The sequence below is a fragment of the Oncorhynchus tshawytscha genome, linkage group LG27, assembly GCF_018296145.1.
Source record: "Oncorhynchus tshawytscha isolate Ot180627B linkage group LG27, Otsh_v2.0, whole genome shotgun sequence".
Lineage (NCBI taxonomy): Eukaryota > Metazoa > Chordata > Actinopteri > Salmoniformes > Salmonidae > Oncorhynchus > Oncorhynchus tshawytscha.
The window spans coordinates 3773249-3796996 of NC_056455.1; the positions used below are offsets into that span (position 1 = coordinate 3773249).

A 23748-nucleotide genomic window follows, 5' to 3' on the forward strand; every position below is an offset into this window, starting at 1 on the left:
TTTGCAACTACTTAGCATGTTAGCTAACATTTTTAGCTAACTCTTAACTCCAACCCTTAGGCTAGCTAACGTTAGCAACAACAAATTGGAATGCATAACATATCATACATTTACAAATTTACAATTTGTGACATATTGCAGGATTTTCATTTCTTAACATAACATACAAAATGGATGATGGACATCACAAATTAATACATACCATATGAAACATATATCATACTAGAAGTAGTGCCTCGGTTTTACTTACAGAATAATACGAAATGATCTGACACAAGGTTGCAATGGCACCGCTATAAAAATGAGTTTCTATTTCGGCTAACGACTGTTTCGGTTATGTACGCTTGTCTTCGATTCTATTCGTAAACTGATACTTTCGCATCTGTTTCGGGTATTTTCGGGAGCTTTCGGCATGCTCGGTAACGGTCGTTGTGTTCAAATCTTCAGAACTACTTCTGGCCTGGATACTGAACTAAGAAAGGAACTGAAGAAAGAGGGAAACACAAAACAGTGGACGAGAGAAGGAGCCTGACAACGGAATGACGGTGCTGCAGGAACCTGTTCAGGTAATGAAGCAGTTTGCTATACCAAGAAGAAAACTGTCACATGCAGGACAAGAGGGATGTATTGTGGCTTGCACTGTTCCCTCCCTACCAGAAAGATCCACTACTGCTACACCGAGGCCTGAAAACAAATGTTTGGCCTAGCCAGCTAGCATTCCCCGAATAGTTGCTTCGTTGTCAAAAACTAGTGCCTGTTATTCAATATATAACGTTACTACACAGGGGGTACTCTTTCGAACTGCCACTGTCAGCCAGGTATCCGAAATTAGAGGGCGGTAGATGCCAGGTAACTTAACTGAAGTAGGTGCTCAGTCATTAGCCATATTTAGCTAACTATCTACGTTAACGTTAGTGAGTTAACGTTAGTTATGCAAGGTTTGTTTTGAATTATCTTGTTAATTTTAGCAAACTAGTTAGCTACTGGCAAACTCTATTAGATGGTTAGACTAACATAACTTGCTAACTTAAACTATGACAGTAAAGTGAGTTTTTCCAGATAACGTTCATCTAAATGAAATAAGTTAGTTAGCTAAACGTTACAGCTGATCAGCTAGATGTTTAACATTATTCCAATGTCGTTCTTTCTCTGCAGCATAACATTAGCTAACGCTAAAGTCGTTAAGCTAAGTTAGATACTAGTAAGTTCGCTAACATGTCATCCAAGGTGTAACAGTTATTTCAGGTTGTATAGTAAATGGTCATTTGACAGCTGAATTGAAAATATTGAAAACCACTGGCTAACGTTCGCTAACTACTCAATGCTAGCTAGCTACATGGATAACTGCTGCCTGCATTGACATAGCGTTTGTTGAACATTTGATGCAGCTAACGTTAGCCACTTGCCAGCTAACGTAACCTTAAATAATCAGATCTGACCTAGCCAAGTAACGTTACCGCAACTAACATAGTTAGTTACATTGCTAAGTTATCCTATGGCCACAGATGTTGGTATTGATTACGAACGATGAAATAACGTTAGCTAAATGTTTGACACTTGCCACGAAAAACTGGATATCGCCAGAACTAGACATTTTTTCCCCCCACTAGCATTGCCTGCCAGTCGAATGTAGCTAGCATATGGTTGTTTGCTGTGTCAACATTTCATAGCCATCTAGCTAACAGCCAGCCATAATATGGAATAGTCTGCTATAATAAGCTGCAAGCTTTGTATTCAACGAATGTTATCAACGCTTATGCTTATCAATGCTTATTGACTGATTAGGCCACCACCAGATCAGACAATCACAGTAGGCTATGTGACAATATGTAGAGATGCAGATAGGGGAAATGGGAGACATGGCATTATGTGTTTGTTTGTCTCCCCGTGTCTAGGCTGCTGTTTGGCATGCACTAAACCACTATGCCTACCGAGATGCCGTGTTCCTGGCTGAGAGACTCTATGCTGAAGGTAATGAAATCTATCCATCTTGTCTTGAGAAGATCCTGTCCATGCTGCAGCACACCTGAGCACCTCATGTTCCAGCTTACTGTGCTGACAAACTGTACAGTTCCATCTGAATTCTTTAATCCATACAGATACTCCTAAAAGGTTTTGACATGATGGTGGCTTGTGGGGCCTGACTGACACATGCAAAACAGGTTTTCAAAGACATTGTCATTTCTTATAGAATAGCCTGTCGACTGCTGTTGCTTTAATGTGGAACGCACAACACTGCAGGGGACTATTAGGCTATAGCGTAGACGTGAGTCGATCAAAATAACACATCAAGTATGAACATTCGTCACATGCCAAAAGGAATCTAATGCTGTCACACATGCCAAAAGGAATCTAATGCTGTCAGTGCATGTCTGAAAATGTCAGAGCCAAATGAATAGCATTTATATGTATAACTCCTAGTCATCTGGGAATGAGATTGTGTGTGTCAGGGTATGTATCTGTATGTATGTTAAATTATGTGTTATTTGGATGCATCTCTTATCCTCCTCACAGTGCATTCAGAGGAGGCCCTCTTTCTGTTAGCCACATGCTACTATCGTTCGGGAAAGGCCTACAAAGCATACCGCCTTCTCAAGGGGCACAGCTGCACAACGCCACAATGCAAATACCTCCTCGCCAAGTGCTGTGTAGAACTGAGCAAGTAAGGATGTTATTTTGTTTCTGATGTTTTAGACCTCATAGCTATGATATTGTGCATGCTTTGAATCCAGTGTGCCAACATTATTTTCTTGGCCATGCTGCATACTGCAGCCAAATGGATTTAGGGTCTTGCTCTTCTGTCATGCAAGAATTGACTACAATATTTCCTCAAACAAGGATTAAAGAGGGCCAGTCCGAGGACAAGAGGCCTGGATAGCTCCCCTCCTCTTTGACCCCAGTATGCTCACATCAGTGTTCCGGTCCTCTTCTTTTCCCAGGCTTGCAGAAGGAGAGCAGATCCTGACAGGGGGTGTCCTGAACAAACAAAAGAGCCAGGAGGACATCGTCACAGAGTTTGGAGACTCTGCCTGTTTCACATTATCCCTGTTGGGGCAAATCTATTGGTAGGATAACAATGTTCATTGCTTCATTGGTTAACAATCTAAAGAATTGCCTGAGAATGTTGAGAGTTGTTGTGTGCTAGCAATCACATAGCAATACCTAATGTTTTACTATGCAACTGAGTGATAGACGTTGTACCCTAGTGAAGAGGGTTGGGCGTAGCAGTGCCTTGATTGTTGAGATGGACACGTTTATTGTATCCCAAAGAAAACTTTGTTTATTCAGCTTCCCATGGTGTTGCTAATGAATTGAAGAGGAGGCATGTCTGTTAATGATATTTGGATGTTACTGTGGCCAATTCAAATGGACTATTTGAATGCAGCAAGGGGCTGCAGCAGCCTCCTAAGCAGAGGATGTGTCCCTTTCTACAGAGATACCGTATTTAGAACATGATGTAAGCTCAGCCAGTGGGCTAGAATGTCTGAGCATTTATCACTTAGTCATGAACATCATGTTACAATTTAGACATGCATGAATCACAATCAAAATGCTGTTGTCTCAATTTCTAAAGTGTAACCATCTCAGAAATCAGACTCTAAACAACAATGTGGTATTCTGGTATATTTCACAGTGCTGTTGCATTATTACTGTGTGATGTCAAGAAAACCAATGTAGCAGTTAAGCAAAAGTAATTGGTCTGGTATCTAACATGGGAAACTGTAATAGAACCATAAATGCCCAGTGGGTGGTTGCGTCCTCTTATACATTAGAATTGAGGTACAGAAACAAGCTAATCCTGGCAAAGATATTAGCTGGAATGTTCTAAATTAGATTAACGTGACCAGGTGCAATGTGTTTTGTTGTGTGATTGCACGTGCGTGCCTGTCACCCATATGCATCAGTCAATATCAAGAATCATTTTTCCCCTGTCTGTGCAGCAAAACGGATCGTCTGGCCAAAGGTTCAGAATGTTATCAGAAGAGCCTGAGTATGAATCCTTTCCTGTGGTCTCCCTTTGAGTCCCTCTGTCAGATCGGTGAGTCTGTCAATCAGCTACGGTGGGGAGGTAGTTAGTTATATAGTGCATGTGAAGATGATAGAATATGTATTTGCATGAACAATAGAGTTTAATTCACTTGTCATAGTAAGACAAAAAAGGGACATTTACATGGGTCCTAATCCCATGCATGATGGCAGAACCAAATCTAATTCCCTGACCAGTGCTCAGGCTCAAATCCACTCTCTATTCCCTTCCCCTGCTGATTATATTAACCTGTATCTTTGTTGTCAGGCGATCGTCCGGACCCGGAGCAGATCTTCAGACTGACGTCCCTACAGTGTTTCAGCGGTGGGAGTGGAGCCCCTTCCCTGCTTCCCATCAGCCCCGCCCACACGCCAAGCCACAACATGCCCCACCGCCAGGTGGACACGGTGCTCATGGAGACGCCCCAGGACACCTTAGTACGTCCCTTCGACTCTCCCTCCCTCCGTCCATTTAAACCCAGTATTCCTGTCGTCAATAGTTTTCTACAGCCAGGTTTGGCTCTCTTTACAATGATGGCTTGCATTGCATTGGTACCAAGATGAGTGTTTGATCTGGTGTTTGGTCAGGGGTTGGGACTGTGGAAGAATATGATCTGTGAACACTCGGGGTGTAACGGTAGAACTATTCTTATGGGGACCTGTCAAATTTGGACACCTACTCATTCAATGGTTTTTCTTTTATTTGTACTATTTTCAACATTGTAGAATAATAGTGAAGACATCAAACCATGAAATAACATGTAAAATCATGTAGTAACCAAAAAATTGTTCAACAAATCAAAATAGATTTTGAGATTCTTCCACCCTTTGCCTTGACAGCATTGCACACTATTGGCATTCTCTCAGCCAGCTTCATGAGGTAGTCACCTGGAATGCATTTCAGTTGTAAGTCAATCAAGAAAATTATGAACGTTAAAAGTTTCTCAGGTGCATTCGCAAAAACCATCAAGCTCTATGATGAAACTGACTCATGAGGTCCACCACAGGAAAGGAAGACCCAGAGTTACCTCTTCTGCAGAGGATAAGTTCATAGAGTTACCAGCCTCATAAATTGCAGCTCAAACAAATGCTTCACATTTTCAAGTAACACATCTCAACATCAACTGTTCAGAGGAAACTGCGTGAATCAGGCCTTCATGGTCGAATTGCTGCAAAGAAACCACTACTAAAGGACACCAATAAAAAGAAGAGACTTGATTGGACCAAGAAACACGAGCAATGGACATTAGACCGGTGGAAATCCGTCCTTTTGGTCTGATGAGTCCAAATTTGAGATTTTTGGTTCCAACCGTCATGTCTTTGTGAGACGCAGAGTAGGTGAATGGATGATCTCCGCTTGTGTGGTTCCCACCGTGAAGCATGGAAAAGGAGGTGTGGGGGTGCTTTGCTGATGACACTGTCAGTAATTTTAGAATTCAAGGCACACTTAACCAGCATGGCAACCACAGCATTCTGCAGCGATACGCATAGTGGGACTATCATTTCATTTCAACAGGACAATGACTCAAAACACACCATCAGGCTGTGTAAGGGCAATTTGACCAAGAAGGAGAGTGATGGAGTGCTGCATCAGATGACCTGGCCCCCATAATCACCTGACCTCAACCCAATTGGGATGAGGTAGACTGCACAGTGAAGGAAAAGCAGCCAACAAGTGCTCAGCATATGTGGGAACTCCAAGAGCATTCCAGTCGAAGCTGGTTGAGAGAATGTCAAGAGTGTGCAAAGCTGTCAACAAGGCAAAGGGTGACTAGTTTGAAGAATCTAAAATATACACTGCTCAAAAAAATAAAGGGAACACTTAAACAACACAATGTAACTCCAAGTCAATCACACGTCTGTGAAATCAAACTGTCCACTTAGGATGCAACACTGATTGACAATAAATTGCACATGCTGTTGTGCAAATGGAATAGACAACAGGTGGAAATTATAGGCAATTAGCAAGACACCCTCAATAAAGGAGTGGTTCTGCATGGGGTATCCACTGACCACTTCTCAGTTCCTATGCTTCCTGGCTGATGTTTTGGTCACTTTTGAATGCTGGCGGTGCTTTCACTCTAGTGGTAGCATGAGACGGAGTCTACAACCCACACAAGTGGCTCAGGTAGTGCAGCTCATCCAGGATGGCACATCAATGCGAGCTGTGGCAAGAAGGTTTGCTGTGTCTGTCAGCGTAGTGTCCAGAGCATGGAGGTGCTACCAGGAGACAGGCCAGTACATCAGGAGACGTGGAGGAGGCCGTAGGAGGGCAACAACCCAGCAGCAGGACCGCTACTTCCGCCTTTGTGCAAGGAGGAGCACTGCCAGAGCCCTGCAAAATGACCTCCAGTAGGCCACAAATGTGCATGTGTCTGCTCAAACGGTCAGAAACAGACTCCATGAGGGTGGTATGAGGGCCCGACATCTACAGGTGGGGGTTGTGCTTACAGCCCAACACTGTGCAAGACGTTTGGCATTTGCCAGAGAACACCAAGATTGGCAAATTCTCCACTGGTGCCCTGTGCTCTTCACAGATGAAAGCAGGTTCACACTGAGCACGTGACAGAGTCTGGAGACGCCGTGGAGAACGTACTGCTGCCTGCAACATCCTCCAGCATGACCGGTTTGGCGGTGGGTCAGTCATGGTGTGGGGTGGCATTTCTTTGGGGGGCCGCACAGCCCTCCATGTGCTTGCCAGAGGTAGCCTGACTGCCATTAGGTACCGAGATGAGATCCTCAGACCCCTTGTGAGAACATATGCTGGTGCGGTTGGCCTTGGGTTCCTCCTAATGCAAGACATGTGGCTGGAGTGTGTCAGCAGTTCCTGCAAGAGGAAGGCATTGATGCTATGGACTGGCCCGCCCGTTCCCCAGACCTGAATCCAATTGAGCACATCTGGGACATCATGTCTCGCTCCATCCACCAACGCCACGTTGCACCACAGACTGTCCAGGAGTTGGTGGATGCTTTAGTCCAGGTCTGGGAGAAGATCCCTCAGGAGACCATCCGCCACCTCATCAGGAGCATGCCCAGGCGTTGTAGGGAGGTCATACAGCCACGTGGAAGCCACACACACTACTGAGCCTCATTTTGACTTGTTTTAAGGACATCAAAGTTGGATCAGCCTGTAGTGTGGTTTTCCACTTTAATTTTGAGTGTGACTCCAAATCCAGACCTCCCATGGGTTGATAAATTTGATTTCCATTGATAATTTGTGTGATTTTGTTGTCAGCACATTCAACTATGTAAAGAAAAAAGTATTTAATAAGAATATTTCATTCATTCAGATCTAGGATGTGTTATTTTAGTGTTCCCTTTATTTTTTTGAGCAGTGTATTTTGATTTGTTGAACACGTTTTTGGTTACTACATGATTCAATATGTGTTATTTCATGGTTTTGATGTTTTTATTATTATTCTACAATGTCTCCTGATGTTTAAGCATTGTTGTGGACCTCCAATTCTTATTTGTAGTGTGTGTGTGTGTGTGTTTCTCTCCAATTTCGATCTTGTCTTGTCGCTGCAACTCCCCAACGGGCTCGGGAGGCAAAGGTCGAGTCATGTGTCTTCCGCCCGCTTAACCCGGAAGCCAGCCACACCAATGTGTCGGAGGAAACACCGCTCACCTGGGGACCGAGGTCAGCCAGCAGGCGCCCGGCCTGCCACAAGGAATCGCGAGAGCGCGATGAGCCAATTAAATCCCCCAATAACCTGTCTAACCAAATATGCACAGAAGAACTGACAACCCTTGTCTCGCTCCCTTTCCCTCCCCTGTAGGAATTAAACAGACTGAACCTGGAGTCTTCCAACTCCAAGTACTCGTCTCTGAACACAGACTCCGCCATGTCCTACATCGACTCGTCCGTCATCTCCCCGGACACCGTAGGGACTCTGGGGACAGGCGGCACCCTGCTATCCAAACAAGTGCATAACAAACCCAAGAGTGGACGCAGTCTACTGGGAGGACCGGCAGCACTCAGCCCCCTCACACCCAGGTACCGGTGGTCTCACCCTGTACACTCACATATGAGATGTTTCTCAGTAGAGGCTCTATTACTTGCGTTGGGCTGTTTTTATCATAAGTGGATAGATGACGCATGCCTGTGTCAATCTGCTCATACGTGTCGTGTGGCACAGTATTTTGAGTGTATTCCCTTTGTGTTGAGGCACTCCCACGTGTTTCCTTCTTCGACTACGTTTACAGTGTCATTATGTAGGGTGTCCACCCACTCTGCCCAGAGTGGGGGGAAAAGGCGCTTTGATGAAATTTCACTTATGATATAAAATACATTTTACCAAGACAAATATGATTATTAATGTTCTAAGTCTTTCAGTGGGGTCTTTCAGTTTGCCTTCATTCTCACAGCATCCAGCCTAGCTGACGCAATGCTATTTTCTTGTATTTTGACCACTTATCTGGCCTCCATTGATTTAGTCACCTTAATTTTGGCCAACCTACAAGGGTGAAAACGCCAATAACTTTTTGGAATGGATTATGATAGAGACATGCGTTTTGCAGCATTAGTTTTCTTAGATGAGTACATGCCCAATTAATGTTATTTTACCCATTGGTCAAAATATGCGTTTTTAATCGGACACCCTACATTATAGAGGCATATGCACTGGCACTCTCCTCAGAACATTATTCTATTATCAGCGATCACTCAGCTAGTAATTTGTCCATGGCTTTGAAAATTGTAGTCAAGTAACATTATCTAGGCTATAATTTGACATTGTGCACCTGGCTGCAGTACATACTGGTCTCTCATTTACTCATCATCCAGCTCCATTGTCCACTAGTCTGTAATTAGGGAGACTGTAATGATAACTGGCTTCAGAGGACTTCTTGATTACTGCTTTCCAGCCTTTGTCCTCTACGACGGCTTTGTTCTGTGTGGTCTTTTCTACCTGTTACAGGCTTCTCTGGTACTGTAACTGGATGTAAATGGCGTCCATGGGGACTTCTGGATGATGGGCTAAATTCTACAGAGCTGAATAAGTCAACAATGTATATTTTTATACTGAGAATCCATTTGATCTTATTCCCAGTTTTGGAATCTTGCCCCTGGAGCCCAGCCCAGGGGAACCCTTGTATCTTCAGAACTACTCTCACAGTGGCTCGGGGATGGAGCCGCCCCCTCCCGGAGTCCCACCAAAGAAGGTATGCATGCGTCATTGCTATAATGAAGACAACTTATGTGGCTCTCCTATTTGGAGTGCTGATCAAAGAGCAACCTACTGTGTATAAAAATGGATCTATGCAATCTGAATAGAAAACATATCAACTTCAGAGGAGATTCCTTTTAATTTCAGTGATGGATTGAACAATGAAGGCGGTCAGATGTTTTGTTGCACATTTTTTGAACAGTTTGTTCCCATTTCTCTCTCCAGTCTGTAGCGAGAATCAGTCAGGTGGGGACGAAGTCAGTGTTTGCACAGAGTGGTAACAGCAGGGAGGTCATCCCTATCCCCTTCAACCAGACTCAGACCACTGCCCCCCCACAGACCAGGTATGTGCTCATTACAAGGCCCATATGGACCCATGTTTACAGTGTGGAAATGCAGAGATGTTGCCAAAAAGGACTGCTGTACTCACAATACTGGTTCATTTTCAGTGAGAATTCATGCAAGGTGAAATTGTGTAAATGTAATGAAATTGTGATCCATACTTGTTTTAAGTCTTGTGCTTTAAACGTGAAATGTCACTCATGGTGTTAGTGTTCTCTGTGCTTATGGTTGTCTAAGTATGAAGACCTGATGACCATTGTTCTGCTGTTTTTCTGTGCCTACTGTAGTACTACGCCTCAAGTGCTGAGCCCCACCATCGCTGCTCCCCCCAACGTGCAGCCCAGACGGAGCTCCAGACTCTTCACCAGTGCCAGCTCTACTGCCAAGGTAACGTAGCAAAGACTCCTTTGGGAATTTGCCTTTTTTTTTTACATTTCAAAATGCATCATGATGATCTGACAAGTGGCACTTTCCAATATCTTGAGAACTTGACTGCTGATATTCAAAACATTATGGTATTATCAACAGTGGACTAATGAAACAAATACCAAAATATAGTTTGAGTGGATTTTTCCTTTAAACAAATAACCAAATACTGGGATTGAGATGAACAGTAGGATTTGTGGTGCATCTTTTTAACCAGGAAAACAAAAACATCAGTTCACTTTCAGGTCTAGCATTTAAGTAGTGTAATGATATTTATGAGCAGAGATTGCAGTTATGTATTATTTTGTTCTATATAGAATAGAGTTTGACACAAAACAGACTGGCACTGTGCTGGTGAGATACTTGACAAAGATGTAATTTTTTCCTTGTACTAAATGTCAAAAGCGAGGGGGGCAGACATGTATTTGACGTTTGCAGAGGTCTTTGAGATGCTAAACACAAACAAACATGCATTCCTCAACAGGAGAACAGCAAGAAGCTGAAAATGAAGTTCCCCACCAAAATCCCCAACCGGAAGACCAAGTCAAAAACGGGCAAGGGAGGCATCACCCCATCCAACCTGAACGAGAGCATTGAGATCCTCAAGCTGGACTCGTCCATGACAGAGGGGAAAGTCAATATGGGCACTCCTCAGTTCCAGGCCTTTAGTCTGCAGAAGGCTGCTGCAGGTGAGTTGGGACACTGTTAGGATGAATTCTCAGACATTGACTTTCAATTCAATGATTCTTCTTTACCTGACCATATCAAGATGTTGAGCTGAGACGTAGGGATACACTGCCATTAAACAATTTATGTCAAAGTAATGCAGTAGTTTTGACTTTTTTTGAGTTTCTGTTATAATTGTAATACATTTCTATAGTCTTAGCCACCTTGTCATACTTTAGCTATGACTAACACAAACCCAATGGAACAATGTCCTTACAAAGATGCCATCACAAGTCCATCTCCAACCCCTCTTTCCCCTCTGTGTTCCAGATGGCCTGATGTCGCTGATGCGAGACATCGGCCGGGGGTACCTGGCCCTCTCCTCTTACAACTGTAAAGAGGCCATCAGCATCCTGAGCCAGCTACCCTCCCATCACTACAACACAGGGTGGGTCCTGGGACAGATCGGCAGGGCCCACTTTGAGCTGGCCGAATACATGCAGGTAAGGGAGGACCCTCTTTTGCTAGGTTCACCTTTTCAAATCAAATCACATTTTATTTGTCACATGCGCCGAATACAACAACCTTTACAGTGAAATGCTTACTTACAAGTTAAGAAAAAGTGTTAAAAAAAAATATATATATATATATATATATAACAAATAATTAAACAGCAGCAGTAAAATAACAATAGCGAGGCTATATTCAGCGGGTACCGGTACAGAGTCAATGTGCGGGGGCACCAGTTAGTCGAGGTAATATGTACATGTAGGTAGAGTTAGTGACTATGCATAGATAATAACAGAGAGCAAGCAGCAGCATAAAAGAGGGGTCTGGGTAGCCCTTTGATTAGCTGTTCAGGAGTCTTATGGCTTGGGGGTAGAAGCTGTCAAGAAGCCTTTCTTAGTCCTGTATTGACGCTTTGCCTCTGATGTTTCGTTGTAGGGCATAGCGGGATTTCTTATAAGCTTCCGGGTTAGCGTCCCACTTCTTGAAAGCGGAAGCTCTACCTGTTAGCTCAGTGTGGATGTTTCCCTTTAATCCATGGCATTTTGGTGGGGTACAGTTTCTGTGAGGATGACGTCATCGATGCATTGACTGATGTGGTGTACTCTTCAATGCCATCGGAAAATCCCAGAACATATTCCAGTCTGTGCTAGCAAAACAGTTCTGTAGCTTAGCATCTGCTTCATCTGACTACTTTCTTATTGCCCGAGTCACTGGTGCTTCCTGCTTTAGTTTTTGCTTGTAAGCAGGAATCAGGAGGATAGAATTATGGTCAGATTTGTCAAGTGGGGGGCAAGGGAGAGCTTTGTACGTGTCTCTGTGTGTGGAGTAAAGGTGGTGTAGAGTTATAAAAATATATCCCCTCTGGTTGCACATTTAACATGCTGGTAGAAATGAGGCAAAACGGATTTAAGTTTCCCTGCATTAAAGTCTCCGGCCACTAGGAGCGCAGTCTCTGGATGAACATTTTCCTGTTTGCTTATGGCTGGATACAGCTCATTGAGTGTGGTTTTAGTGCCAGCATTGGTTTGTGGTGGTATATAGACAGCTACGAAAAATACAGATGAAAACTCTCTTGGTAAATAGTGTGGTCTACAGCTTATGAGATGCTCTACCTCAGGCGAGCAAAACCTCAAGACTTCCTTAGATTTCGTGCACCAGCTGTTTACAAATATACATAGACTGCCACCCCTATTTTACCAGAGGCCGCTGTTCTATCCTGCCGAAAAAGCTTAAAACCCACCCGCTGTATGTTATTTATGTCATTGTTCAGCCACTACTCGGTTAAACATAAGATATTAGTTTTTAATGTCCCGTTGGTAGGATATACGTGATTGTAGTTCGTCTATTTTATTATCGATTGATTGTACGTTGGCTAATAGGACTGATGGTAAAGGTAGATTACCCTCTCGGCGACGGATCCTTACAAGGCACCCGGACCTTCGTCCTTGATACCTCCGTCTCTTTCTCCTGCAAATGACTGGGACGAGGGCTTTGTCGGGCGTCTGAAGTAAATCCTTCCCGTCCAACTCGTTGAAGAAAAAATATTCCTCCAGTACGGGGTGAGTAATCGCTGTCCTGATAATCTCTTTTCGGTCATAAGACACGGTGGCAAAAACATTATGTACAAAATAAGTTACAAATGACGCAAAAAAAAACATGCACAATTGGCTACGGGATCGTAAAACGGCAGCCATCTCCTTCGGCGCCATTCTTATTATACCTAAAACGGATTGTGGGCATCTGAAGCTAGATGTCCTCCTGTCCTTACTACAATTTCACAGGGTTAAGATTGTCAATTGGATGCAAAGAGTGGTCGATGGCTGTGTATGGTGGCTTTTGCCACTTCTCAATGGCTCAATTAGAAACTTCACTCTTTGCCACCTTTCCCCTTCCTGCAGGCGGAGAGGATCTTCTCGGAGGTGCGGCGCATCGAGAGCTACCGGGTGGAGGGCATGGAGATTTACTCCACCACCCTGTGGCACTTGCAGAAGGACGTGGCCCTGTCGGCGTTGTCCAAAGACCTCACCGACATGGACAAGAATTCACCAGAGGTACATAGTTAACTAACACACTGGGACAAACCGTTGCATGTACCGTATCCACATGTCTAGTCCTGGACTAAAAAGTATGTTCAATTGAGACTTTTCCATTGGGAAATGCTAACAAGTGATTCTAATTTTGTTCCTTTTGCTCCTATTTCTATCATTACTCATACCCTTTTCTCTCCTTATATTCCCTCCCTCCTCCCCAACACTCTCTCTTTTTGTCTTAGGCATGGTGCGTGGCTGGTAACTGTTTCAGTCTGCAGAGGGAGCATGACATAGCCATTAAGTTCTTCCAGCGTGCCATCCAGGTGAACCCGGGCTTTGCCTACGCCTACACGCTGCTAGGCCATGAGTTTGTCCTCACAGAGGAGCTGGAGAAGGCTCTGGCCTGCTTCCGTAACGCCATCAGAGTTAACACACGCCACTACAATGCCTGGTGAGTTAGTGGACAACCTTGGAGTGATAGTGGATGTGACGAAATCTGAATTACAATCGTAATAGATGAAAATTCCCTTATGTTTATTATATTACCATACTATGTTATTTTATTCCCTCTGTGTCGTAGTACTCCAGTCTGGTCTCGAGACCACATGTTGAGTTCTTGTGTCGAATACATTTGTACTCGGTCTTGTCTCGGACGGTGTGGACCTGTAATTTCTTCCCAAGACCAGCAGAGTAAAACACATAATTATCAGCTTCCGTTCAGCCAGCGCATAAAACCGCTTCGCCAGGCCAACATTAATATCTTAACAGCCTTTATATCTATTATAGACATGTTTGAGCAGTGGCGAACCTATAGGCCTTCAGTGTGTGACAGGTTCGTGATTCTGAAAGGACAGCAACTGTATTATTATAGCACTTTTTGTACACACAAAGGGCCAGTGGTGTAGTGGAAGGTATAGGCAGGTTTAAACCCTATACCCAGTTGTTTTTAAGTGGGAATTGCTTATACTCCCTACTTAATCCCTACTGATGCGTATCAAAGTAGTGTAGTGGTGATATAAGACTTAGTACAATAGAGAAATCATGCAAGAAGTAGCCTACACAATCGCAAAGCACGTGAAATATATTCACATGCGCGCCGCACACGCCAAATTTCAGAGGAATATCATTTGTAGGCAGCAAGCGTGTGAAGCTGTCAACTGCTTTTGGCATGGAGTAGCTCACAGAAGAATGATATTGGTAGCCGGTAGTGTAGGACAGACGTTTCAACATATCTACTAGTAAATGCTAACTAAGGCAACAATGGGTATGCAAACCAGGTATTGAAAATTTTAGTCTGAAGTGTTTGTTAGTTGACTATTTGTGATGTGCAATTGTTTGCATCGGGCGCGTAGACATGGATGAGCCTGGGTTGTCAGAGGCCTATTATAGGAAAACAGGATTATTCACACAGGGAGCCTTTCCTTCACTGGGTGGGCCATTTGGGAACGTTTTGTCAAAATTGGAGTATACTGACTTCTCCAGGCACCACTACAACACTGCATAGGGCCGATGGAAAGACAGAAGTCACACAGCATGATGTTAAAGGAGTCGCAGTCTATAACCTCGGACATAATAAGCCAGTAGGTCCCAATCATAAGAATACAAAAACACAACCATTAAGCATTTCTCAATCAAAATTTACAACAACTACTTCCCATTGCAAAAAAAACATTTCATGTTTAGCACACAAAGTAACCAACCGGTAACCTAAAGTTTTTAAAGGGGACTGACTGCATTTGAACTACTTTGCAGATATGAAGCAATCATATCAGTCAAAAATATCAAATTCCCAGTTTATGCTTCAAAACCAACTGTATAAGAGGTTTTAAAAAATGTTATAGTTTACGTCATGGAATGTTAAGTCAAATAAGGCATTGTTGGCAGAATAGTTGGATACAGTTCAATGCATGATTCATATAATTCACCAATGCAATTCTTGATAATCCCAAAAATATTTATCAGGCTGTAAATCACAGCTGGCCTGGTACATTGGTTGCCTCCTCCATTTGGGATGCATTGTTTCAATGAATAAATATGAAAACGGATGAATGTAACTAAGGTTGGGAATGTCAATATAATCAAACCAGCAAGGATCACAAGTCACTCATAACGTGGCTAATAGGCTAGCGTATCTATTTATGTAGCAAGCTAAAAACATGGAGCTGAACGCTAGCTAGCTAGTTAGTTAGCTAGCTAGCAGGATGTCATGCCATCGGAGGATTGAGTGACATTCTTTTCTCCCTCATATTGTTTTTTTGTGGCTATACAAAGCTAGAGATGCAGGTGTCTTTTGGTTAGCTAGCAAGAACTTGAACGACTTAGCATATCTCTTGCATTTGCAAATTCACCTTGGCTTTCTACTCCGATTTCAGAGCACTCTCGTCTGAGTGTGCCAGAGCGCGGAACTGAATTTACGAACGCACAACACCTGATGAATATGAACGGTGTCAGTAAACGTAGGCAAAACAAGGTCATAGTTAGTAGAGGTCGACCGATTAATCGGAATGGCCGATTAATTAGGGCCGATTTCATAACAATCTGTATTTTTGGGCGCCGATATAACGAATTAATAAAAAATATATATTTTTTTACACCTTTTTATTTAATCTTTATTTAACTAGGCAAGTCAGTTAAGAACACATTCTTATTTTCAATGACGGCCTAGGAACGGTGGGTTAACTGCCTCGTTCAGGGGCAGAAAGACAGATTTTCACCTTGTCAGCTCGGGGGATACAGTCTTGCAACCTTACAGTTAACTAGTCCAACGCAATAACGACCTGCCTCTCTCGTTGCACTCCACAAGGAGACTGCCTGTTACGCAAATGCAGTAAGCCAAGGTAAGTTGCTAGCTAGCATTAAACTTATCTTACAAAAAACAATCAATCATAATCACTAGTTAACTACACATGGTTGATGATATTACTAGATATTATCTAGCGTGTCCTGTGTTGCATATAATCTGACTGAGCATACAAGTATCTAAGTATCTGACTGAGCGGTGGTAGGCAGAAGCAGGCGCGTAAACATGAATTCAAACAGCACTTTCGTGAGTTTTGCCAGCAGCCCTTCGTTGTGCGTCAAACATTGCGCTGTTTATGACTTCAAACCTATCAACTCCCGAGATGAGGCTGGTGTGACCGAAGTGAAATGGCTGGCTAGTTAGCGAGCGCTAATAGCGTTTCAAACTTCACTCGCTCTGAGCCTTGGGGTGGTTGTTTCCCTTGCTCTGCATGGGTAAATCTGCTTCGATGTGGTGGCTGTTGTTGTTGTGTTGCTGGTTCGAGCCCAGGGAAGAGCGAGGAGTGGGACGGAAGCTATACTGTTACACTGGCAATACTAAAGTGACTATAAGAACATCCAATAGTCAAAGGTTAATGAAATACAAATGGTATAGAGGGAAATAGTCCTATAATAACTACAACCTAAAACTTCTTACCTGGGAATGTTGAAGACTCATGTTAAAAGGAACCACCAGCTTTCACATGTTCTGAGCAAGGAACTGAAACGTTAGCTTTCTTACATGGCACATATTGCACTTTTATGTTCTTCTCCAACACTTTGTTTTTGCATTATTTAAACCAAATTGAACATGTTTCATTATCTACTTGAGGCTAAATTGATTTTATTGATATTAAGTTAAAATTAGTGTTAATTCAGTATTGTTGTAATTGTCATTATTACAAATACATTGTATTTTAACCGGCCGATTTAATCGGTATCGACATTTTTGGCCCTCCAATAATCGGTATCGGCGCCGAAAAATCATAATCGGTCGACCTCTAATAGTTAGTCAAGAACACTCTAGATAACACGTAATCAGCTCTGCTACGTCGAGTAAAATGGTCAGTGAGGTGTGCTTAGGTGCTTGGTTGGTACAAGCATGCATTGGCAGGCAAGGTGCAGAAGGACGAGGGCACAATTCCCCATTGTTTAGCTGAAAAGGTTTGAGAGTGTTTATCGAATGTTCCTTCGTTAGATTTTTATCTTGCTCTGGCTAGCAGTAGTTGTTGTTCTTGTTGATGTGCATAACTGAGGTAGAGAGAGCCTACCTTTTCATTGTTGTTTGATCAATAAAAATGTAAAGTTCCCAAATGCCACGTTATGACCGTGATGTTTTACATATTTGCAGAAATCCATTCAGGTGTATTTTGTGGCTTTTGGCGAACGTGTTCTAATCTAAAATTGCTCTGTTACAACTGCCTGTAAACACAGTCCAGTTCAAAGTGAAGGATTGCAGGCCCATGTGGCAAATGGCTTGTTTGTATAAAGGTCTACTGTAGTTCTGATTGGCTATAGCGCACCGGTCTGTCTAAATGCACGGCCGCTTTCCCACTTTATATTGCTATATAATTTTCACAAATGCCTTTAGTATGTGTAATTCCCAAACATTCTAATAATTTATTGTCAGAATAGTTTTTTTTAAGTGTCATTCTTCCTGGTGTGTATATGAACAGATTTGTATAAGATTTCATATTGCTAAAATGCTGTAAGTTCCACTTTAAATGCAACACTGTTTCACACGCTCTCCTTCCGTGGCCTCCAACTGCTCTTAAATGCAAGTAGAACTAAATGCATGCTCGTCAACCGATCGCTGCCCGCCCATCCAGCATCACTACTCTGGACGGTTCTGAGTTAGAATATGTGGACAACTACAAATGCCTAGGTGTCTGGTTAGACTGTAAACTCTCCTTCCAGACTCACATTAAGCATCTCCAATCCAAAATTAAATCTAGAATTGGCTTCCTATTTCGCAACAAAGCATCCTTACCCTCGTAAAACTGACTATCCTGCCGATCCTTGACTTGGCGATGTCATTTACAAAATGGCCTCCAACACTCTACTCAGCAAATTGGATGCAGTCTATCACAGTGCCATCCGTTTTGTCACCAAAGCCCCATATACTACACACCACTGCGACCTGTATGCTCTCGTTGGCTGGCCCTCGCTACATATTCGTCGCCAAACCCACTGGCTCCAGGTCATCTATAAATCTTTGCTAGGTAAAGCCCCGCCTTATCTCAGCTCACTGCTGGTCACCATAGCAGCATCCACCCATAACACGCGCTCCAGCAGGTATATTTCACTGGTCACCCCCAATGCCAATTCCGCCTTTGGCCGCCTTTCCTTCCAGTTCTCTGCTGCCAATGACTGGAACGAATTGCAAAAATCACTTAGCTGGAGTCTCCAGCTATCTCCTTCTCTAACTTTAAGCACCAGCTGTCAGAGCAGCTCACAGATCACTGCACCTGTACATAGCCCATTTCTAAATAGCCCATCCCCATACGGTTACTTATTTTATTATTTTGCTCCTTTGCACCCCAGTATCTCTACTTGCACATTCATCTTCTGCACACACATCACTCTTGTGTTTAATTGCTAAATTATAATGATTTTGCCACTATAGCCTATTTGTTGCCTTACCTCCCTTTTGCACACACTGTACATAGACTTTTCTATTCTATTGTGTTATTGATTGTATGTTTGTTTATTCCTGTTTATTGGGGCGGCAGGGTAGCCTAGTGGTTAGCCTAGTGGTTAGAGCGTTGGACTCGTAACCGGAAGGTTACCCCCGAGCAAGTTCAAACCCCCGAGCTGACAAGGTACAAATCTGTCGTTCTGCCCCTGAACAGGCAGTTAACCCACAGTTCCTAGGCCGTCATTGAAAATAAGAATTTGTTCTTAACTGACTTGCCTAGTTAAATAAAGGTAAAATATAAAAAAATCCATGTGTAACTCTTGTTTGTGTCGCACTGCTTTGCTTTATCTTGGCCAGGTCGCAGTTGTAAATGAGAACTTGTTCTCAACTACCCTACCTGGTTAAATAAATAAAAAAACACAAGTTATTTTCAAAGAGTTGGCTAACAGCAAGTGTGCTGCAATAAACAGTTCCACTCACCAGAGAATGATTATTTGAAACGTAACTTGTTTTAAGTTATTCTTGAAAAGGGAGAAGCTAACAAATTAACAACAACATCCTCTTATATAACACCTGCTGCAGCCGCTGCAAACTAGACAACAAAAGCTAGCTAGCTAGACCGTGGGAAATCTACTGCTTGCTATTGCTGTTGGCCTTTAAAAAAATGGCAGTTTCTATATGTTTTTGTAAAAATGGGCCCACCTCATTAAGTCAATGTGATTGGTTGATTTTACTGTCACTCCAAATTTTGCCCTATTACAGTTGAATGGCAGATGCATTTATCTAACTTCTGATGGCCTAGCCAATGGCTGATTAAGTTAGCTACATTTATCTCCTCAGAGACCAGCAAAGAGATCCTGGTTGGATCTTTTTTTTTCTCGGCAGTGTTAATTAACCCTTTTCTTTACAACAAAAACTGAAGCGATTTAAATCAGAACACCATTGAAAATATTATTATAATTATTTTATTAATCCTTAGCCTTCTCTGAAGGTGTAGAAGGCCCGTTGCTCCCCACTGTGTTTGGGTTAGTAATAATTTGTAGTGGCTCAATTTTCCCTCTGCATGCATTTTTTCACTATTCTGAATGTCTAAAGAATCCATATGTTCTGAAATATGTACCCCAAAATACTGGACATTTTGACCTCATATGGTGATGATTTGACAATTACAATCATGGTCTTGAATTAGACTCACATTTTTTTTCTGGTCTTGACTCTGTCTCGGACCCCCTCTGGTCTTGACTCGGACTCGATCCGGTCTTGAATTGGTCGCGCTTTAGGTATTCCTGAACACAACACTGTATTACCTTAATCTAAAGTCTCGAAGGAATTAAAGCTAAAACCTCATATTTTGATGATATTGAATAATTTATGATTTTGGGAGACACTTACCTCATCTTTTTTATTTTGTTTTCTCTTCGTCCCTCCATCTCCAGGTATGGCTTGGGGATGATCTACTATAAGCAGGAGAAATTCAACCTGGCAGAGATTCACTTCAAGAAGGCACTTAGCATCAACCCTCAGAGCTCTGTGCTCCTCTGCCACATCGGAGTGGTGAGTGGCCCGCTACACTGTCTCTTTCAGCTCACTTACAAAAATACTTTAGAAATCATATGTATTATTATTGTTACTATTTTCAAAGCCTGTAGTGTTTTACATTTGGTACTTGAGTCATATTTCCAATGTTCTTTATGGCACACTATCTTGCTCCATGTTGCCTGTTTCCACACAGGTTCAGCATGCACTGAAGAAGTCTGACCATGCTTTGGAAACCCTGAATAGAGCGATCAACATAGACCCCAAGAACCCTCTATGCAAATTCCACAGGGCCTCCATCCTCTTCGCTAATGAAAAGTACAAGGTAGGTCCATATGGCATTTCACAAGCGAACACTGACTAACCTACTTTTCAGCACAATTCCTCTTCTTCCATATTAATATCATTATTCACTGCATTTTCTACTGGTTAAGTCCAAGAAAAGGTTTTTGTGTGTTCCCTTTTCAGGCGGCTCTACAAGAGCTTGAAGAGCTGAAACAAATAGTGCCCAAAGAGTCCCTTGTTTACTTTTTAATAGGAAAGGTAAGCAAACGTAAACTTTATTTTCTTTGTGGGAATTACAAGGAAAGGAGTTGACTATAAGTGAAGAATTTACTGTCACTTTGATATTCATACTCAATAATAGACCACTTTACACTCACCTCTCAAATATCATATGTCTGACTTTGTGCAATGCACTAAATAGCTATGAGATGTTTATGACATCAATTTTTAGGTCACTTGCACCGAATACAACAGGTATTACTGTGAAATGCTTACTTGCAAGCCCTTAACCAAACAATGCAGAGTTTTTAAAAAGTAAGAAATGTGTTAAATAAAGGAGAGATGGTAACACAATAACGAGGCTATATACAAGGGGTACCGGTACCGAGTATGTGTATGGGTAAGTTGAGACAGTTTACGAATGTATTCACATGGATGGTGTGTCCTGCTCTAATCATATGCTTTCCTCCCTATTGCTCCCCTCAGGTGTATAAGAAGCTGGGCCAGACACACTTGGCATTGATGAACTTCTCCTGGGCCATGGACCTGGATCCCAAAGGAGCCAACAATCAGATCAAAGAGGCCATAGACAAGAGGTACCTCCCTGATGACGAGGAGCCTGTCACTGAGGACTACCCCTATGACTCAGGTACAACCACTGTGACTGCCATAACAGACTGACACATAGCTATGACCATTTAGTTCCCTTTTAATGACAGCAATGACCTGTACATTTGTTATGCGCTTCATGATCATTTATGAATGCAAAGTATTTGACAGCCTTAAAATTAAACATTGAGTACTGGTATTAAGTCATTTTGAGTTAATATTCTTCTGAATTTGAATAGTATATGTGAAACACTCCAGAAAGGTGTGGCCTACCACTAAAGTTCATATTTTAGGGCGAGAATGCAAATATGGTCAGGCTTCTGTCTGTTACTTCAAGAAGGAAGCTGAAAAGTCACTGTCAGGAGCCATGCTTTGACCTCTGACCTCCACCTTGTCCCCAGCAGCTGAGGTGGAGGAGTCGCAGGAGAGCAGTATGACCGACGCAGACGACACGCAGCTCCACACCGCTGAGAGCGATGAGGTCCTGTAACCCCCCCCCCCAGACCCTACCCCTTCACACAGACCGCTCCTTTGGACTTAAAAACCATGCCAACCTGGAGCCAACCTCTGGACTCCAGTATTAAAGAGGAAGAGGAAAAAAAGGAAAACAAACTGCTGCTAATACAGTACCTCCGATTGTTTAAAAAAAAAAAAAATGAATCTGCTATTTCTTGGTTTTGTTTTCTTCTACCCCCAACTCCCACCATCCTCGTCCTTCTCCTGTCATGCCTTAGTCCTCACTGGCTTATCATTATCGTCAGGTCCCATGCAGCCATGTGTGGATGTTTTTTTATTTTTTGGTTTGTTTTTCCTAGAATACCACATCAGCACCACCGCCCCCCATCAGTGCTGATTTTGAATGTCTTGCCCCTCATCATTGAAAGACATAATTTTCTCTTTTAGGTTTGGAGCACTGCGTTCATGCCCACGGAAGAAAAATAAACAACAAACATTCAGTGACGTTCATTTCTTAATGTTTCGTTTTTTAAATGTTTTTTTTTTAATCAGCTTTACCCTGAATAAACACTTGTGTTATAGCCTATAACTCTTTGGTTCCTCTCTGCTGATTGGTCCGTGAGTAAATGTATGGGAGAGGATTGAGGACAAGCACATTTCTCCCCTTTTCTCCGAGGCATTGGGACGTCAAAGGTGTTCCAACCATGGCTATGGCCCAGCGAGTTTCATTGATCTAGCAATGACCGATGTCTCGATCACAGATAAATAAATATAAGAGACATATTTAACCATGTTTGTTTTAGAAGTGCCTCTCATTGACAACGATGTGAAAAGCCAGTGGTTCATCCAACCTGTCAACAAGATTCAATGTGCAGGTTCTTTTGATGTGATTCATCATGAAATACTTCTAGAAACAAATGTGCTAAAATATGATAATCATCCACAGGTGCCAGTCTGTTTGTGCCATCATGCCAACTACTTGTCATTCATCGTCGTGCCAAACATGTTTGGCTTGACAATGACCGTAATGGAGTTGGAAAGAGCACAAACTGATCTGGGACAAGGCTAACACAGGTTGGTTCTCACTGACCACATTAATACAAGGTATGATGATGCCCAGTTTCAATATTTGGATGCATGTGATCCCCTAGAATCAATCACACAAATATCCAAACGTGTGTTTGGGGAATTTCACATTGATTCTGTGTGTATGTATACAATGTTTCTTGATGTGCTTCTTAACGTACAGTTGGGAAAGGCAAAAATCTCAATGCCACATTCAGAAATATTGCCCCATATCAAGGAGTTGAAATGCCTTTCCTAAAGTTCTGATCATTTTTTCTAAGGCATAGTGTATGGATACGTGTGACTTAAAATGTGTCCTCTGCACAGCCAGGTCAAAATATTATGTTCTCATTTTGCAAGTGCGTTGGTCTTAATTTAAAATGTGTTCTGTCTTTGGGGATAATGTCTGTTCATGTATATATGTGCTATTCATTTTAAGGATATTTGAAATGATAGAATAAACTACTTTAAACATGTGCTCTATTTGACTGCCTTGTACTCCCCCCAAAATGTGAATGTCAGTTAATATAAGACTTATTGGCTGCATCTGCCTTTACAGAGACCTGATAAGACAATGTATCTTAGTAGATGCTGATCAGATTGGCTAATGATTGGGGGACTGAACAACAGTTTATAGCCTAGTTAAAATGTGAAGTATGGATTTATATCACAAGTCTCATAATGAATTGCATTGAACACTAATGATTAGTTCATGACTTATAAGTGGGGGAAACCTAGATTGTTTCCGGACAGGAGATGAAGCAAGATAACTCAGTGGTTCTGACGGCAGTGGGATGATATTTTCACAATTGAGGACCTGGAACAGAGAATAACTGGGATGAGCATCTGCTGTGGAACCAGTGTATGTAGGTTAGGAAGGTTAGTCTTATGTAGAAGGACAGAAAGACCTCTGCGAGTGGAGCTAGTCATACAACCACATAGGATAGCACCATTATCTCTGGATAATGCCATTTTAGTCCAGCAAATGTAATAT

At 42.5% G+C, this 23748-nt stretch overlaps 1 protein-coding gene across 2 annotated transcripts; it reads left to right on the forward strand.

The window, feature by feature from the left end:
• Nucleotides 1-326: 326 nt before the first annotated feature.
• Nucleotides 327-23231, forward strand: LOC112225895 (cell division cycle protein 27 homolog). Of its 2 annotated transcripts, none has more exons than XM_024390013.2 (19): nt 327-566; nt 1896-1971; nt 2515-2662; nt 2940-3065; nt 3942-4039; nt 4295-4464; nt 7806-8023; nt 9078-9189; nt 9420-9538; nt 9824-9923; nt 10447-10651; nt 10959-11131; nt 13037-13189; nt 13411-13619; nt 20021-20138; nt 20317-20445; nt 20589-20663; nt 21111-21273; nt 21635-23231. In XM_024390013.2, the coding sequence occupies exons 1-19, from the start codon at nt 540-542 to the stop codon at nt 21721-21723; spliced, it is 2508 nt and encodes an 835-aa protein (XP_024245781.1). In that variant the 5' UTR covers nt 327-539; the 3' UTR covers nt 21724-23231. The 2 variants fall into 2 exon arrangements, with proteins under 2 accessions (XP_024245781.1, XP_024245782.1); XM_024390014.2 differs by having other exon boundaries at nt 329-566; nt 21638-23231.
• Nucleotides 23232-23748: the final 517 nt, after the last annotated feature.

Coding starts and splice junctions, on each gene's coding strand:
- LOC112225895 (XM_024390013.2), top strand. CDS start 540: ATGACGGTGCTGCAGGAACCTGTTCAG. Junction 3,066..3,941: donor CTGTTGGGGCAAATCTATTG/GTAGGATAACAA, acceptor CTGTCTGTGCAG/CAAAACGGATCGTCTGGCCA. Junction 13,190..13,410: donor TGGACAAGAATTCACCAGAG/GTACATAGTTAA, acceptor TTTTTGTCTTAG/GCATGGTGCGTGGCTGGTAA.